Genomic DNA, 20,199 nt, shown 5'->3' with positions numbered 1-20,199 from the left:
AGTTTCGATGGGGGTGGCTCGTAATTTTGTTTAGGGGTTTGTCACAGAATGGGTCCCTCATCCCGTGTAATGTTGCTTTCTGGCCATAGATTGAACTTTTAACTTATTTAATTTGAGCATTAAATTTCTAGAATTTGTATGTTAGTCCGGTTCTGATATTGCATGTTTTTGTGTCAATATTTGAATTTAACTCTTATATTTTCATATATTTTGTTTTGGTCACTAACGCTGATTTATTTTATTTTCATTTTGATCTCGTAATTTTATAAAGGTTGCGCTTTATCATTATTTTTTGTGTGTTTGGTATTTTAGGTGATGTTTGAATTTTACCTTATAATTTATTTATTTTTCTTTTTAGTCACTTTTAATTATCATTTAGTTTAATTCCTCCGTACTCCTTGGTTAATTCATTCTATTTCTTTTTCCTCTTTCACGGTTTTTTTGTTTAAATTTTTTATTTTTTTATTTTCTATTTTTTTTATTCTCATTTTTATTTTTTAACTAACCCTTTTACTTTTTATTTTTTATTCATTTTGTTTTCTTTTATTATTATTTTATTTACTTTAGTATATTATTTATTTATTTATTTTACTAACTTGTAATTATCTCTGTTACCTATTTTATTTTAGTATTTTCTTGTATTTATTTTCATTTTATCCTCTAATATTTTTTTTGACATTTCAGCTGAACTTTCAAACGATCAAAGGTAGACGATTATAATCGAATACTTTTAAATTTTAATTTTAAATTTTCGCAACTAAGACAACCGATAAATTAATTGGTACCGAAAGGGCGGTTCAAGGGTGCTAATCCTTCCTTAACCGTAACCGACTCCCGAACCTGACACATTTCTGGTAAAACGCAGATCAGGTAAGATGGTGTCCGACCCACCTAAATTCGTTTTAAAATGGTCGGTGGCGACTCTAACCCGATTCATTCACATCGAAGCCTAATTTTGGGCCCATCCGAAAGAATGTTCCGACACTATCGTTAAAAACTAAACGTGTTTAGTACATAAACTATCATTTTTGGTCTGTTTTAGTACCTAAACTTTCAAATTTTTAAAACATAATGTTAAATTTTGAACGGGTATTAAAATGAAACAAAATTGAACTTTAGGTATGTTTTTTAAGTGATTGAAAGTTTAGATACTAAAACAGATCAAAATCGATAGTTTAAACACTAAACATGTAATTTACCTCTTAAACCAGTACAAATATTACAATCAATTTTTGGAAGTACACGAACCACATTGAGCAAATGCATGAACATTAATGACATTTTAACTTTTATCTTGTCTTTAAAAGAAAGCAAACCAATTAGGAAAAAGCTTACTAAATGCATATAGATAAAGTTGATTGTTCATGCATGCTTATCTTCTTCTTAAAGCAAAAAGACATTCCATCTATATTCACCGCCATAATCAAAACTCAAAGGCAGCTTCAACTATTTCATCCTTATACTCTTTCTTATTTAATATTTTTATTTAAATTCAAAATATTTTAATTAAGGTCGGACCATTCCATGCATAGGGTAAAATTGGCCAATAGGTCAGGCGAATGAAAAAAAAGTTAGTCCATAGGCCATCTACAAAATTAATTTGGGAGACAAACTTATCACATCTACATTACGAGTTTGTTCAAATAACATTTTTTTATCGACGTGATGAGTTCTAATAAAATATAATTTTTATTAGATTTTGTCGAGTCATAATAACAAATTTCAATAAAAAAATATTTTATTAGAACTCTTAATATCTACGTTATGAGTTTTAAGTCACTATAATAAGGTTAGATAATTAGTCCACCTATTATATTCGATCAATATTGCTCATGCATAAGCCCCATAAGGTGTGCGGAAAATCTTAAAGATAATGTTTATATCTCAAGATATGGTGACAAGACATCATGGAAGAAAGTAGAAACAACGGATGCTATGCTTTGGCATCTCACTCACGGCACTGTCTTATTCATTTTACACTGATTGCTGAGTGGATCTTACCCATGGAAAGCATCATAATTTACGTTTTCTTGCATCACATTTCTTTATGTAGATTAATATTTAATTAATTAATTAATTTAAATATTATAAAGTATAATAAAATAGTCAGCTCAGTTTGCTCATGATAAAAACCAGTCAAAGAAGAATGAGACAAGAGACATTTTATCGAAACGATAATGCGTCGGTTAGTAAACATTAAGTAAGATTTTGAGAAAAATAAAAGTTTAAATGCCAAAATAAAATAAATTTGATAATTTAGATATTTTGTGTGTAGTTTACCCAAAATGATAAACGATCAATGAATGATATTGTAAGATTACATGCATGGCTTGACTTATACAATAGGTAAATATTTGTTATCATGAGAAGGTTAACTGTTTTATAGCTTTAGGGACTGAAAGCATAATTTTACCAATTCACGAAGCCACTGCCCTTGTTTTTGTTTTTTTGATATGAAAGATCTGCGATCATTGGACTCTTGTCGTTGGGCATTTATCATTGAAGATAGTACAATGTGTTGTACTCGCTGAGTCTACTCTCCCTGCGCCACCCTCGTGGCCATAATCTTACGAAATATAATCACAACAAGGATGTTCAAGTACATTATTTATTTAAATGTCACATCTTAATTTATTATAACTATTTACTTTTTTTAAGATTTGCATATCTGGATGTGTTAAGTTAAAGAAAGACGTTATCGAAAATATTAATTTTTTTTTAACATTTTTAATAAAGCGCTACTTAAAACATTATTTTTTTTCTATCGAAAATGTTAATATTTGACGCTACGTAAAATGTTTAACATTTCCTGTAAAGCGTTACCTAAAACATTATTTTTTATCAAAAATATTAATATTGTGTTCTACTAGAAATTAGTTAGTGAAATTAACATTTTCGGTAAAAAAAATAATGTTTTAGATATCACTTTATTAGAAATGTTAAAAAAATATTAATATTTCTAATAAGATCTTTCTTTAACCGTATATTAAAGTTGTCCTACATTAAAACTAACTCTTACAAATCTTCACCGGTTAGAGTTGATTTTAATATTCAATGTAATAAAAAAGTAATTTTTTTAATATTCAGAGTTGATTTTACATTTTAAATACTTTTGACAGGTATAATCAGTAAAATTATGAATAAATATTTTGAAAATATAATAAATAGAAAATATTACATTGAAGAGGCTTTCATCTGCCATTAGGGATGCACATGGGATTTGAATCCGAAAAATTTCGATCAGGTCAATTCGGGTCGGATTTTGTAAGGTAAAAATACCTTACTCGAAAGAAATTTTAATTTTACCTTATATATTTAGCGACAATTGCAATAATTCTTCTTTATATATTATTTTTTCAATTAAATCTCTATTTTTATTAAATAATTTTTAATAAATATATTATTTCGGGTCGAATTCAAATTTTATCTCAAAAAATCTGATCATGTTCAAATTGGATAAAAGTTGTATAATTTTTATGTCGGGTGGATGGATCGAAAATTCAACCCGAACCGACACATGTCCATCCCTATATGCTTCGTGCAATGTGATAGTATTTTTTTGGGATGAAGTTTTGTGAGAGATTGTCGTGTTGTATCCTTTTTAACTGCTACCAAGGGGGATTTATGTTAACATTGTTTAGGACTTCTGTACAATTTTTTTACAACACTCCATCCTAAGCTTCTTTGTCATACAACCAAACCAAGCAACACTTTAATTAAATATTAGGTGTTGTTTAGTGTGGGAAAAGTAAGTATTTTTAAGTTAAAGTTTAAACTAAATTTACACGAACCAATTTATTTCGGTGGTTAATCGAACGTCATTGTTCTTAGAGGTAACGGGTTCGAGCACCAGCAACTGCAGTAGGATAATTAAACGTTCATTGTCAAATGATTGAGAGTATTTAAAACAGATACTCCTTTGTAGCACCTTTAAACTTCCAGATTTACAACAATAATTCATTACATGTTTTGAAACACTATATACGGGAGTAAATTTAGTGCAAATGATCTATAAATAATAAGAAAAAGTTAAGAATATGTTACCTCACTGAATTAATTATCACATCACTACAGTAAAAAACAATGTTAACGAAAAGGTATACTTGATTTGTTTTGTTAGTTTAAGTATCCAATTGAATGTAAAAAAGATCGACACGACATTTATTCTATAGATTTTTGCAATCATGAAAATACAGGGAAGATGTATTAAAAATATAAGGGTAAATTACAAGTTTAGTACCTAATATTATTTTTATTTCATTTTAATATCTAACTTTTTTAAATTATACATAATGTTTAGTTTAAGTTTTAATTTGACACATCAGTATCATCATTAAATTTTTAACTATAAAAATTAAATGAAATTTATTTTGCACACTAATTTTATTCGGAAACATAAGATGACTTAAATCAAAGTTTGTTTTCCCGATCTTGGTATATACAAGACATGTATATGTTTAAAGGTAACTTTTAACCATCTAACATTGAACACTCACACCTTTAGTATTACGGTACTCGAACTTGAAATGTTAAGGAATAACAACAATTCTTTTATCGCTAAGATCGTTTGGTTCGTGCCACCTAAACTAAAGTCTGTAAAAGACAACGGAGTCTTGAATGGAAATCTGGTTTAGGATCCACAGGGTGGAAGCAACAAAGTAGCACCTGGCGGTTTGAGAGGTCCCACCGGCACTGCTCGATGACTATCAGCTGAGACAGAGTGACGTCCCTTAATGCAACCGAGTATTGTCCCTTCTTCTATATATCCCCCACCTCCTCCTCCTTCACTTACCATCCGCTCCATTTCTTCCTCCCTAAGCTACCTCAAAAAATGGCACTTCTTGTCCTTCTCATGGCTTTTCTTCATTCTTTCATTCATGTTTGTGGATATGATGGGGGTTGGATTGACGCTCATGCCACTTTCTACGGCGGCGGCGACGCCTCCGGCACAATGGGTATATATGCATTCAATTTTTTTTATTGTATTTTCATATTTGAGAGAGATGATGAACATGAGTTTTGTTTTTTTGGATGATGATGATGAAGGTGGGGCGTGTGGATATGGGAACTTATACACACAAGGGTATGGGACTAATACGGCGGCTTTAAGCACAGCCCTGTTTAATAATGGGCAGAGCTGTGGAGCTTGTTTCGAGATCAAGTGCGTGAACGACCGGCGCTGGTGTTTGCCTGGCTCGATTGTGGTCACCGCCACCAACTTCTGTCCGCCAAACAACGCCCTCTCCAACAATGCCGGCGGATGGTGCAACCCTCCTTTGCATCATTTTGATCTCTCTCAGCCTGTTTTCCAACATATTGCACAATACAAAGCTGGAATTGTTCCCGTTGCTTATAGAAGGTAAAGTATACGTTTACTACCTCAACTATCACTTTGATAAATATTAGGGACTACTTTTAATATTATACCTTCTTTTTAATAGGGTGGCTTGCAGCAGGAGAGGCGGAATAAGATTCACAATCAATGGTCATTCGTACTTCAACCTAGTCCTCATCACCAATGTCGGCGGTGCCGGCGATGTTCAATCGGTTTCCGTTAAAGGGTCGAGAACCGGCTGGCAACCGATGTCGAGGAACTGGGGACAAAACTGGCAAAGCAACAGTTTCCCTAACGGACAGAGCCTGTCTTTTAAGGTCACCACCAGTGACGGCCGTACTCTTGTCTCTAACAATGTCGTTCCGCCGCATTGGTCGTTTGGCCAAACCTTCACCGGCTCACAATTCACCTAAACCCCGAAAATTACGATCATATTATCGCAAATCCGAGTCTAGAAGTGAAGAAGTGAAGTCGTAGATGGTGTATTAATGTTATGGTGGTTGAAGTTAGAATTTGATGGGTTTAGTTTCTATTCTGCTCTCTTTTGATACAGGCGGAGACACGGGAAATGGCGGCGGTGGTGGTGGTGGAGATTCGGTTTAACCACCCGCTGGCCGCCACTTATATTTCGGTTTTGGTTAATTGGTATTTGGTTTGCAATATTTTGTAGTGTTTAATTACTTTTTCTATAATTACTTGGCTTCATTCCTGCCATTGTTGCTGTTATGTTAAGCAATTCAAGGTCTACAGGACTGTAATGGCTTTTGGAAGACAACAAAATGTGATGAAGTTTTTTTTTATTAATTTAGAATAAGCATAATACAATATTTGTTTAAAGATAATTTTTAATCAATTATATTAAACGTTTATACTTTTGACATTTTTGATGCTCGAACCCGAACATTAAAAATATTAATAATTTTTTTTACTACCGAGATCATTTAGTATGTGCTAAAAGTTTGATGAAGTTTATATGACCATTGATATATATTTTTCTAATATGTTAAAAATTAGGATAAATTATACATTTAATACTTAAACTATCAAATTTGGTCTATTTTAATACCTAAACTTTTAATTTTTTCAAAATCATACCTAATATTTAGATTTTATTTCATTTTAGTACCTACCGTTAAAAATTAACACGTTTAATACCTAAAATATCAGTTTGGTCCATTTTATTCAAAACTTAACGTTAAACTTTGAACGGGGTACTAAAATGAAACAAAAACTAAAATTTATGTATGATTTTGAAAAAAATTGAAAATTTAAGTACTAAAACAAACTAAAAAAATGATAGTTTAGGTACTAAAGGCATAATTTACCCTAAAAATTATGAGATCCGTGTTCATCGAGTGGTTTCGGTGTTTAAAATGAGTATTATTCTTCTTGGTATTAAATTTGAACAATTGTGTTTATAGAATGTGTGTATTGATAATAACTATAAAAAATATTAACAAATACTATTTTTAATAAATTTTTAAAAAATACGAGATCAAGCAACCATAGTTTTTTATTAAAAATGTAAATACGAGAGTAAATGCAATTTTTAAATATTTTCAAAATAAAATGTCCAACTTATGCTAAAAATCAAAATTAATGGATAATAAATCTTGATAAAATTGTTAAATTTATTTATTTAAATTTTAGTATTAAATTATTTAAATATATTATGTATTTGAAAATTATTTGATATTTAGATTTAATTATAATTATATAATTTTTACATTTAAATTTAGATAGATATAAATAAATATATACATATTTAATTAGTTAATGAAATTTATAAATTTTGTTAAATTATTTTTTAATTGACTTAATATACGATTTAGTGTCTAAACTATACCTCAAAATAAGATTTGGTGCATAAATATTTTTTACTAACAATAGGTGTCTAACGTTTTCAACGTTACATTTTTAGGTGCCTAGACCGTAATGACCGTTAAATTTGACAGTCATGCATACAAAATTTCAAAAATTATTTTATTTCAGAAACTTAACATTATAATTAAAAAAATAAAAAACCCCCTCAAAATTTACATATGCACTGCCGATCGGCCACAGTCGGCCTGTGGTCGTCACCATCAGAATCGTCTTGTCATTGCAACCAAATTTCAGTCCCCACCCACAGTGAAATTGTAACACCCCAAACCCGTACACGACTCAGATACGAGTTCGATATATCACATTGACTTTTTAAAGCAATTTTCTTACAAAATAAGAAAGCATTTGAACTCATATTAATGCTAAAAATTTTCCAGAATGTCCGAGGGGTATTGATACGCTGCTAAAGTGTATCGATACCTTGCTACAGTACTGCTACAGTACTTCCGTAAAACATACATAAACTCTTAAAATTTAACCTTTCATCGCTGTACAATTACATTTACATACATATACGTTTAAAACCTTAGAAAACTCGATCAGAGCATTTATAACTAAAACATTTCTTACATGCCAACACACTATATACAACAAAAGACATACTTTATCTGTTACTTCTAATCTGATCTTCTAGTAGTGAAGCTATCTTTGCCACTCTTATTTATGCTCTACTTGTTTCTTGGTACCTACATGTAAATCACTTACACGCTAAGTCATAGACATAGTGAGACATAATAATAAACACATAACAATAAAATCATAAACATGTACTATCATCAATCTATTATGACATTTCAATGTACGAGTATGTACCATACTGTAATATATATAAATATGATATGCACAAATGAACTTTCACTGCTTATAAAAACTTTCATTTAATTGATCTTTGGATACCCATATACATTATTGAGAACAGGAGATACGTGAGTCCATTGAGGTTGTGCACGAATGCTGTCACCACAGCTCGAATAAATTCTCACTAGGGGCACTGAATATTTGTCCCGAATGACCACTATGTCCCGAAGGACCATTGATAATCCCTCGACTCTTGGTATGCCAATTATACCTACAACTCTCATATTAAATAACATGGGCTTAATTATAAATACATTTATCATTTTCATATCTCTTCCATCACTTTTCATATAAACACATAATTCACTTCAATTGTATACACATGATCACTTCCATTATTTCACCTACCCGAATGGATTCCATATAATTGCATTCATTCATATAAGTTTGTATTAAAACATGGATGGTTTATACATGAATTCACTATAACAATAATATATATATATATATATATATATATATATATATACGCATGTACATGAATATACAATCATAAATTCAACTATAAGAGATAGACTTATCGCAAGTCTTATCCCCGTACAACTCTATCTAAGATATGCACTCACCTTAGCTTTACTTGCTTTAACTCAATCCTACTCCTTCAATTGTTCCGGAACAGGATTACGTTCTATATCTACATAATAATACATGGATACATATCAATATACTAATAACATATCCTAATCTTTCATTTCTTAAACTAAAGGAAAGGTTGTTAGGATTTTCGGAAGCTCAAATTGACAACCGAAACGGTTTGCAAAGAGGGGTCTGTAACATCCCAAACTATGGGTTAGTGACTAAATTGTAAAAATTTAGAATTTGGTGATTAAAGTAGAATAGTTGAATAGTTTAATGATTTATGTGGAGATATTTCCTGAAAGTTGTTAGTAAATATTAAAGGAGTCAAATGGAAAATGAGTAATTGAATAAGGAAAATAATTAAATAATAATTAATGGGTATTATAATACCCACGTGGAGAATGATTGAAGAGATAAGCTTCCAAGCAATTCTCTTCTTCATCTTCTTCTCTTCTCCACGTGAAAGCTCAAAGAGAAGGTGAGTTCTCTGATTTCTTGATTGTTTGTTGATTTTAAGCATGAGTTTTGATCCTTAGATGATAACTAAGCTTAAGGAAAGCTTAAGTTATCTTAAAATCAAAAGATAAAGGAGTTATGATAAATTAAAGAGAATGAGTTTTAAGTGAAATTTTGAATAAGAATGTTTAAATGAATTTGGAGGATAAATTTGACTTGTCATCTATGAGAATAAGAAGTTAGAAGTGTTAGAATTAAGTTTGGATTGGAAAATTTGGTATGATTATTGATTTCTATATGGAGAATATAATTTTAAGGTTTAAGATGAAATAAATAGATATAAATGAGTTTAAGCATGTATATTTGAGTTAAGAATATGAAAGGGAATGAAACTTGAAGAATTGAAATTGAAAGAGTGAATTTTCGTGCAATGAACAATGATTTTTGGGTAGATGCATCGATGCATTAAGGGGTGCATCGATGCATGGATATTTCGAAGCTATTTTGTGTACCGATGCACCCATAGTGCATCGATGCACTCTTAAAGGAAAAGTTGTAATTTGGTTTATTAAATTAGTCTGAGTTATTAACATCAAGTTATAAGGTTTAGGTTTCTGATAATCGTCTCAGAAATTATGCTTATGTAGAAATTGAGCCTAAACAAGTTTCGGAACAATCAAAGAATTAGGATCGAATCAAAGCAAGGTTAAGGTGAGTACATCTTATTTTGTAGAATTATATGGAAGTTTGGACTTGCGATAAGTCCATTTCCTATAAGTCTAATGCATGAGTATACATGTTGATGTGTTTTTGTATGTACTGTAAAGTTAGATGTTTATATGATAAAATGAGAATATGAGATAAGTTATGTGGTATTAACATAAGTAATTATATGAATGAAAGAGATCATATGAACAAGAGATAAGAGATTTGAAGGATAATATTATAGAAGTATGACAAAAACATAAATGATGACATGTATGTGTGTATGTATGTAATTGTTATATAAAAAAGTATATGAGTTCATACCAACATTATGTGACTTGAATATGCAGGAAAAGTTATATGAGCTATGTGATAAAGGTATGGAAATAATATGTCTATGAGATACACTAGGTGATTTTTATGTGTATGAATACATGGAAATGGGTATATGTTATTATATGTGACATGATCTACATGCTTACATATATATGTGATAGATGATATTGAACTACAGGAATATAGGAAATTATAATATAAGCTATGTGTTATTGACAGAAGTGATTATGCAAAATTGTGAGAGAAGTTATATGGCAATGATATATGGACTATACGAAAGTATGTATATGAGTGCATGTATAAGTTTAGATGTTATTCTACATGCTAAGTGATGTATATATGTGAACAAGAAACGACATATGCACATGAACAAATGAGAAATGATATAAGCCATATGAAATGAGCTACGTGATTACATGTAATATTAAATATATATGCTTACACATACATGTGGTATGTGACATAAGAGAAAGAACAAGTGATATGAAATGTTATAAATTATAATGCCCATGTTATGTGATATGAGAGCTAGGGGTATAGTTGGCATGCCAAGGGTCGAGGGTTTACCTATGTTTTTCGAGACATATGGACTGTTTACCTATGTTCTTAGGGACATATGGACTGTTTACCTAGGTTCTTCGGAATCTATGGACTGTTTACTTAGGTTCTTCGAAATCTATGGACTGGTCCTTCGGGACATTTATATGAGTTATGGTGACAGCATAATTGTGCACAACCTCAATGTACTCACATACCTTAAGTTCTCAAAAGTATACATGGGCTAATACATAGACTTTAAAGAGAGTAAATAAATCAAATAATATGATACAATGTGTGTTCTGTTGGGAATATGAAATATGTTATAGAAATTACATGGCGATATGTTTATTCCTTGGTATAGTGATATAGGTGTTATATGATGAGTATATGGTAAGTAAAAGGGATTAATGATAGTATTTGCAAATGTATGCTCTTTGTTTATATGAAATGTTATATGGTTATATTATATGTATTATATGTCTCACTAAGTCAACGAATTAGCGTGTGATTGTTTCATGCGTAGGTTCCGAGAAGAGGAAGATTGGTAATAGTTATGCAAGACAGGTCAGTTTCTCCTTTCCAAAGATCAGATTAGAAAAGAAAGGTATATTATGTATTTTGTAATAAGGATAGTGGTTGGCATGTAAACAAAGGTTTAAATCCGATATGTTCTAATCAGTTTGTAAAATCGTATGATAGAGTTTTGTAATGTTTTAAATGTGTATATGTAAATGGAAAATGTATAATAATTAACGGTTAAATTTTTACGAGTTTTATGAATGGTTTACGAAAGTTACTGTAGCAGTACTGTAGCGGCACTGTAGCAGTACTATAGCAGTGCATCGATGCACAATTGATATTCGAAATTTTTCACTATTCACGGTATTGTTCACGACATTATTCATTACTGTTCACGGTATTGTTCATACCGTATTTTATTGTTCATAAATACATTTTTGGACACAAAATATTATACCAAACACAATTGAACAATATATGATCATATTTTCTTAAAATGAATTCAAATGCTCTGTTATTTTACAAGAATAAAGGTTTTAAAATGTCAATGTGACATCTCGGACTCGTATCCGGGTTGGGTATGGGTTGGGGTGTTACAGGGTCGGAACGGTTTTGTGTTTAGGGAGTAAGGAGATTGAAAGATAGAGAATTGCACAACGATTTATAGTGGTTCGACTTTCTTAACCAAAGTCTACGACCACTACCTTAGCTCCTCACCAAGGATTTTCCAACAAATTCACTAATTTATTCTTTCCTTTGAGGATAAAGAGTAACATTACAAACTCCCTAGTTTTTCCGGGCTAAACTAGAACCTTTCCCTAGCTTTTACACGGAATTAGCTAGAACCTTTCCTCTTTACAAAAGGATAAGAAATGTAAACAAGGAAACCTCTCTAAGGTAAGTGTTTACAAGAATTAAGCTCACAAGAACAAAATATTTACAAGAGAAAGATGAAATAAGAATGAAAAACTCTTCTCCTGTGTTTGATTGCTTGGATGGTTGTTCTCTTACTTCTTCAAGTGTCCTTAGCTTGTATTTATAGCTTAAAATGTGTTTGATGTCGTATATAACCGTTTGGGATGTTTTGGAGCCGTTTGGGGATGATTTTTCTACTCGAAAAGGCTGCCCATAACATGGTGCATCGGTGCACTATCAAGGTGCATCGATACCCCTTCATTAAATTCAAATAAACTAGCCGTTACTAGCCGTTGCAGCCTTGGTGCATGGATGCACAATAGGATGCATCGATGCACAGCAGGATGCATCCATGCACAGCAGGATGCATCCATGCACAGCAGAATGCATCGATGCACTAAGTGCATCCGAAATGGAGTGCATGGATGCACTAGTGGCAGGTGCATGGATGCACTAGTGGCAGGTGCATGGATGCACTGCAGGGGTGCATGGATGCACTTAGACACCTTTTAGCATTTTGGCTCAAATCAGAATTTAATGGACTTTGAATTATTTTTGAAACCTTTTAAAACTTTGAATAAATTAAATTAAGTCAAAAAAACCATTTTGTAAATTCAATTCAAGTCCAAAAACCATTTTGCCTTAAATTGTTATATCAAAACATAGTTCAACAATCTCCCCCTTTTTGATATAACAAAATATTTGAAAAATTGTTGTTGGCAAAACTCCCCCTTAATAAATTTTTTAATGAAAAAGATATCAATTGTTGGAAAATATATGAAAATGTTAAGCTCCCCCTTTTTCATTAAGAAATTGAATTATTCAAACCAAACTTCTCACCCTTTTTGTTATATAAGAAATAATTCAATCTTTGAAGTTCAAAATAACTTTGGAGAGTAAATGATAAATTTGACATTTAAAAATCATTTGAAAAATCAAAGCTCCCCCTCAATAATAAAATTCCAAACAAAATTTAGCTTTTAAGATCATGACACTTAAACAAAATTGAATTTCAACAAAGAATAACAAACTTGTTAGTAGCACATGAAATTCAATATATCCAAGTCTAAAATATTTTATGCAATATCAATTATTGAAATTAAGTTCATATGCATAAAGTTTCCAAAAATGTTATGCATTTGCAAATTTTGATATCAATTGTTAGAGAGATATCTTTTGCATTTTAAATCACATGCATAAACATTTAAATTTAGGTCAAAATTTAAAATTTATAAAATCAAAGTATTTGAAAAGTTGATATCAATTGTTAGAGAGATATCGTTTGCATTTAAAACTAATTTTGACCAAAATTTTATTATGATGAACTAAAAATTCTGAAAAATCATTTAAAACTTTAAAATGTTCATTATAAAACATCTTTTCAACATACACAAGATTAAAACAATGCATAATCATTCAAAATCAAAACTCATGCATGCATAAATCCAAATGAGCAACCAAATAACCAAAATCAAAAGCATTAAGTTTAGAGGTTACCCATTCCTTTTTCATGTGTGGCTAGAGCATCTTGAATATCGTTACTTTTATCACCATTGCTCCTACACACCTAGAAGAGACATTTAAGTATATTTTGGTATCCAAATTGCTTTGGATCCTTGAACATTAGTTTCTATGCCCCTTGTTCCTTTCGGAACCCATACTTGCCTAATTTTAAAACGTTTTCCTTTATTCAAAGGACAAGTATGTTCCTTATGACCATGAAAATGAAAATGTGATCATTTTGTTATTTCTAAACATAATAGGTTGTTTTTAGAAATTAATTCTTTTTCTTTTGTTAAGCTTTTAAGCTTAACTCCTAACTCAAAATATTTCTTTTCTAAATCATTTATTTTGATTTTTGAAAGTTCTAAATCATTTTTTCAAAATTTCATTTTGATTTTCAAAATCAACTCTAGCTTTCAAAATCGATTTATTTTCAATTTTCAGTTTTGAACTTAATTTTGTATATTTGGAATTCATGGTCTCAAATCCCAAATACAACCTATTATAAGCATCTTGTAACTCATCAAAAGTAAATAAATTAAATTCATTTGAGTTAGAAGATACCTCGAATTCTTCTTGAGTGGCCATGAGGCATAGGTTGACTACTTCATCTTCATCATTGGAATTATCTTCATCACTCCATGATGCAACAAATATCTTCTTCCCCTTTTTCTTTAGAAGAGGACATTCATACTTGACATGCCCTTTTCTTTGACAATTAAAGCACATCGGGGGACTCTTCTTCTTGGTTGATTCATGTTTCACTTCATTGGAAATCATGAATCTCTTGAGTTTCTTCAAGAGCTTAACCATCTCTTCTTCTTGTTCATCATCATCTTCATCCACCTCATCACTTGAATCTTGATAGCTTTCATTGGTGGATTTGAAGGCAATACCTTCCTCATTCTTTTTCTTGTTTTTCTTCTCTTCCCTTTCTTCGTCTTCCTTCACCATCATCTCATGAGTAAGAAGGGAACCAATTAGCTCGTCGAGAGTGAGAGACTTTAAGTTTCTTGCTTCGATAATGGCCATCTTCTTCGATTGCCACTCCTTTGGAAGAGAGTAGATCATCTTCCTCACAAGCTTCTCATTAGGGATTACTTCTCCATATCCTTTGAGACCGTAGACAATCACATAAAATCTATCTGTCATAGCTTTGATGTCTTCATCGGGTTTCATCTTGAAGTTCTCATAGCTATGGCTGAGAAGACTTTTCTTTGATTCTCTCACTTCGCCGGTTCCTTTATGAGTGACTTGGAGCTTATCCCAAATCTCTTTGGCACTGGAACAAGATGAGATTCTTCCATATTCATTTGGGCCTAAGGCACATAATAGAATATGTATAGCCTTAGAGTTAAGTTGAAAATTTTTCTGATATTCTCTGCTCCAATCGTTGTACTTGCCGGGTGAAGAGGAGTAACAGTCCATGATTGAGTTCCAAGCTCCTAGATTGTAGGATTGAATAAAATACATCATCTTATTCTTTCAATGTGCATAATTTGCTCCATTGAAGAAGGGTGGCTTGTTGACCGGTTGTGAATCCATAATGGGATATTCTTCAAGATAATAAGCACTGGAGGAAAAAGTCATTTCTTTGTCGGTTGCGTCGAAAATTGGTAGAGCTTCTTTGAGGATCGTCTCAAGGTGGTTAAACTTTCTTAACGAGTTAGGCTCTGATGCCAATTGGACAACTGGAACGGTTTGCAAAGAGGGGTCGGAACGGTTTTGTGTTTAGGGAGTAATGAGATTGAAAGATAGAGAATTGCACAACGATTTATAGTGGTTCGACTTTCTCAACCAAAGTCTACATCCACTACCTTAGCTCCTCACCAATGATTTTCCAACAAATTCACTAATTTGTTCTTTCTTTTGAGGATAAAGAGTAACCTTACAAACTCCCTAGTTTTTCCGGGCTAAACTAGAACCTTTCCCTAGCTTTTATACGGGATTAGCTAGAACCTTTCCCCTTTACAAAAGGATAAGAAATGTAAACAAGAAAACCTCTCTAAGGTAGGTGTTTACAAAAATTAAGCTCACAAGAACAAAATATTTACAAGAGAAAGATGAAATAAGAATGAAAAACTCTTCTCTTGTGTTTGATTGCTTGGATGGTTGTTCTCTTACTTCTTCAAGTGTCCTTAGCTTGTATTTATAGCTTGGAATGTGTTTGATGTCGTATATAACCGTTGGGGATGTTTTGGAACCGTTTGGGGATGATATTTCTACTCAAAAAGATGACCCATAACATGGTGCATCGGTGCACTATCAAGGTGCATCGATACCCCTTCATTAAATTCAAATAAACTAGTCGTTACTAGTCGTTACAGCCTTGGTGCATGGATGCACAGTAGGATGCATCCATGCACTAAGTCCATTCGAAATGCAGTGCATAGATGCACTACATGGTGCATCAATGCACTAGTGGGGGTGCATGGATTCACTGCAGGGGTGCATGGATGCACTGCAGGGGTGCATGGATGCACTTAGACACCCTTTAGCATTTTGGCTCAAATCCGAATTTAATGGACTTTGAATTATTTTTGAAACCTTTTAAAACTTTGAATAAATTAAATTAAGTCCAAAAACCATTTTGTAAATTCAATTCAAGTCCAAAAACCTTTTTGCCTTAAATTGTTATATCAAAACATAGTTCAACAATCTCCCCCTTTTTGATATAACAAAACATTTGAAAAATTATTTTTGGCAAAACTCACCCTTAATAAATTGTTTAATGAAAAATATATCAATTGTTGGAAAATATATGAAAATGTTAAGCTCCCCTTTTTTCATTAAGAAATTGAATTTTTCAAACCAAACTTCTCCCCCTTTTTGTTATATAATATATAATTCAATCTTTGAAGTTCAAAGTAACTTTGGAGAGTAAGTGATAAATTTAACATTTAAAAATCATTTGAAAAATCAAAGCTCCCCCTCAATAATAGAATTCCAAACAAAATTTAGCTTTTAAGATCATGACCCTTAAACAAAATTGAATTTCAACAAAGAATAACAAACATGTTAGTAGCACATGAAATTCAATACATCCAAGTCTAAAATATTTTATGCAATATCAATTATTGAAATTAAGTTCATATGCATAAAGTTTCCAAAAATGTTATGCATTTGAAAATTTTGATATCAATTGTTAGAGAGATATCTTTTGCATTTTAAATCACATGCATAAACATTTAAATTTAGGTCAAAATTTAAAATTTATAAAATCAAAGTATTTGAAAAGTTGATATTAATTGTTAGAGAGATATCGTTTGCATTTAAAACTAATTTTGACCAAAATTTTATTATGATGAACTAAAAATTCTGAAAAATCATTTAAAACTTTAAAATGTTCATCATAAAACATCTTTTCAACATACACGAGATTAAAACAATGCATAATCATTCAAAATCAAAACTCATGCATGCATAAATCCAAATGAGCAACCAAATAACCAAAATCAAAAGAATTAAGTTTAGAGGTTACCCATTCCTTTTTCATGTGTGGCTAGAGCATCTTGAATATCTTCACTTTTATCACCATTGCTCCTACACACCTACAAGAGACATTTAAGTAAATTTTGGTATCCAAATTGCTTTGGATCCTTGAACATTAGTTTCTATGCCCCTTGTTCCTTTCGGAACCCATACTTGCCTAATTTTAAAATGTTTTCCTTTATTCAAAGGACAAGTATGTTCCTTATGACCATGAAAATGACAATGTGATCATTTTTTCATTTCTAAACATAATAGGTTGTTTTTAGAAATTAATTCTTTTTCTTTTTTTAAGCTTTTAAGCTTAACTCCTAACTCAAAATTTTTCTTTTCTAAATCATTTTTCAAAATTTCATTTTGATTTTCAAAATCAACTCTAGCTTTCAAAATCGATTTATTTTCAATTTTGAGTTTTGAAATTAATTTCGTATATTTGGAATTCATGGTCTCAAATCCCAAATACAACCTATTATAAGCATCTTGTAACTCATCAAAAGTAAATGAATTAAATTCATTTGAGTTAGAAGATACCTCGAATTCTTCTTGAGTGGCCATGAGGAATAGGTTGACTACTTCATCTTCATCATTGGAATTATCTTCATCGCTCCATGATGCAACAAATGCCTTCTTCCCCTTTTTCTTTAGAAGAGGACATTCATATTTGACATGCCCCTTTCTTTGACAATTGAAGCACATCGGGGGACTCTTCTTCTTGGTTGATTCATGTTTCACTTCCTTGGAAATCATGAATCTCTTGAGTTTATTCAAGAGCTTGACCATCTATTCTTCTTGTTCATCATCATCTTCATCCACCTCATCACTTGAATCTTGATAGCTTTCATTGGTGGATTTGAAGGCAATGACTTCCTCATTCTTCTTCTTGTTTTTGTTCTCTTCCCATTCTTCATCTTCCTTCACCATCATCTCATGAGTAAGAAGGGAACCAATTAGCTCATCGAGAGTGAGAGACTTTAAGTTTCTTGCTTCGATAATGATCGTCTTCTTCGATTGCCACTCCTTTGGAAGAGAGTAGATCATCTTCCTCACAAGCTTCTCATTAGGGATTACTTATCCATATCCTTTGAGACCGTTGACAATCACATAAAATCTATCCATCATAACTTTGATGTCTTCATCGGGTTTCATCTTGAAGTTCTCGTAGCTATGGCTGAGAAGACTTTTCTTTGATTCCCTCACTTCGTCGGTTATTTCATGAGTGACTTGGAGCTTATCCCAAATCTCTTTGGCACTGGAACAAGATGAGATTCTTCCATATTCATTTGGGCCTAAAGCACATAATAGAATATGTATAGCCTTAGAGTTAAGCTGGAAATTTTTCTGATCTTCTCTACTCCAATCGTTGTACTTGCCGGGTAGAGAGGAGTAACAGTCCATGATTGAGTTCCAAGCTCCTAGATTGTAGGATTGAATAAAGTACATCATCTTATTCTTCCAATGTGCATAATTTGCTCCATTAAAGAAGGGTGGCTTGTTGACCGGTTATGAATCCATAATGGGATATTCTTCAAGGTAATAAGCACCGGAGGAAAAAGTTATTTCTTTGTCGGTTGCGTCAGAAATTGGTAGAGCTTCTTTGAGGATCGTCTCAAGGTGATTTAAACCTTCTTAACGATTTAGGCTCTGATGCCAATTGTTAGGATTTTCGGAAGCTCAAATTGACAACCGGAACGGTTTGCAAAGAGGGGTAAGAACAGTTTTGTGTTTAGGGAGTAAGGAGATTGAAAGATAGAGAATTGCACAGCGATTTATAGTGGTTCGACTTTCTCAACCAAAGTCTACGTCCACTACCTTAGCTCCTCACCAAGGATTTTCCAACAAATTAACTAATTTGTTCTTTCTTATGAGGATAAAGAGTAACCTTACAAACTCCATAGTTTTTCCAGACTAAACTAGAACTTTTCCCTAGCTTTTACACGGGATTAGCTAGAACCTTTCCCCTTTACAAAATGATAAGAAATGTAAACAAGAAAACCTCTCTAAGGTAGGTGTTTACAAGAATTAAGCTCACAAGAACAAAATATTTACAAGAGAAAGATGAAATAAGAATGAAAAACTCTTCTCTTGTGTTTGATTACTTGGATGGTTGTTCTCTTACTTCTTCAAGTGTCCTTAGCTTGTATTTATAGCTTGGAATGTGTTTGATGCCGTATATAACCGTTGGGGATGTTTTGGAGCCATTTGGGGATGATTTTTCTACTCAAAAAGGCTGCCCATAACATGGTGCATCGGTGCACTATCAAGGTGCATCGATACCCCTTCATTAAATTCAAATAAACTAGTCGTTGCAGCCTTGGTGCATGGATGCACAACAGGATGCATCGATGAACAACAGGATGCATCGATGCACAACAAAATGCATCGATGCACTAAGTGCATTCGAAATGGAGTGCGTGGATGCACTACATGGTGCATGGATGCACTAGTGGCAGGTGCATGGATGCACTGCAGGGGTGCATGGATGCACTTAGACACCCTTTAGCATTTTGGCTTAAATCCGAATTTAATGGACTTTGAATTATTTTTGAAACCTTTTAAAACTTTGAATAAATTCAATTAAGTCCAAAAACCATTTTGTAAATTCAATTCAAGTCCAAAAACCATTTTGCCTAAAATTATTATATCAAAACATAGTTCGACAAAGGTAATTTCATTGCTTATTTAAAGTAGGGATCGATACCTATTGAATGAGTACCAATACCCCTAGCCCAGAATTCGCATTTTATGCATGAAAATTACTTCATTTCAGCTCAATACTTCATATTTCATCCCCTTTAATAATTCTAACTTACATACACATGCTTAGCCTCACTAATATTCATTTATCCCATCTTTAATCTTAATATCTTCTCCTCTTTATGAAATTCAAGAATCATACTCAAATTTTAACATGTTCTAAATTCAATTCTAGCACTTCTTATTTCTTAGTTAGGTTGATGACAAGTCAAATCCAACTTCCAATTCGAATTATGAACTCTATTTCAAGATTTCATTCAAGAACTCCTAATCTTTAATCTCTCCTAACTCCATCATCTTTTGATTTTAAGATAACCTAAGCTTTC

At 31.9% G+C, this 20,199-nt stretch overlaps 1 protein-coding gene across 1 annotated transcript; it reads left to right on the top strand.

The window, feature by feature from the left end:
• Positions 1-4,799: 4,799 nt before the first annotated feature.
• On the top strand, positions 4,800-6,172 carry LOC120160175 (expansin-A15-like). Its single transcript, XM_039170599.1, has 3 exons — positions 4,800-4,955; positions 5,047-5,359; positions 5,442-6,172. The coding sequence occupies exons 1-3, from the start codon at positions 4,832-4,834 to the stop codon at positions 5,746-5,748; spliced, it is 744 nt and encodes a 247-aa protein (XP_039026530.1). The 5' UTR covers positions 4,800-4,831; the 3' UTR covers positions 5,749-6,172.
• The last annotated feature ends 14,027 nt before the right edge of the window (positions 6,173-20,199 follow it).

This window comes from Hibiscus syriacus, unplaced genomic scaffold (assembly GCF_006381635.1).
Source record: "Hibiscus syriacus cultivar Baekdansim isolate YM2019G1 unplaced genomic scaffold, ASM638163v2 tig00002847_pilon, whole genome shotgun sequence".
Lineage (NCBI taxonomy): Eukaryota > Viridiplantae > Streptophyta > Magnoliopsida > Malvales > Malvaceae > Hibiscus > Hibiscus syriacus.
Note: the sequence above shows the minus strand (reverse complement) of the source record. Positions and strands in the feature narration are given on the sequence as shown.

What these genes read in the sequence shown, in the direction of transcription:
- LOC120160175 (XM_039170599.1), top strand. Translation starts at nt 4,832, where the DNA reads ATGGCACTTCTTGTCCTTCTCATGGCTTTTCTTCATTCTTTCATTCAT. An exon ending in CGACGCCTCCGGCACAATGG is followed by an intron (nt 4,956 to 5,046) that starts GTATATATGCAT and finishes ATGATGATGAAG; the next exon opens with GTGGGGCGTGTGGATATGGG. An exon ending in GTTCCCGTTGCTTATAGAAG is followed by an intron (nt 5,360 to 5,441) that starts GTAAAGTATACG and finishes TCTTTTTAATAG; the next exon opens with GGTGGCTTGCAGCAGGAGAG.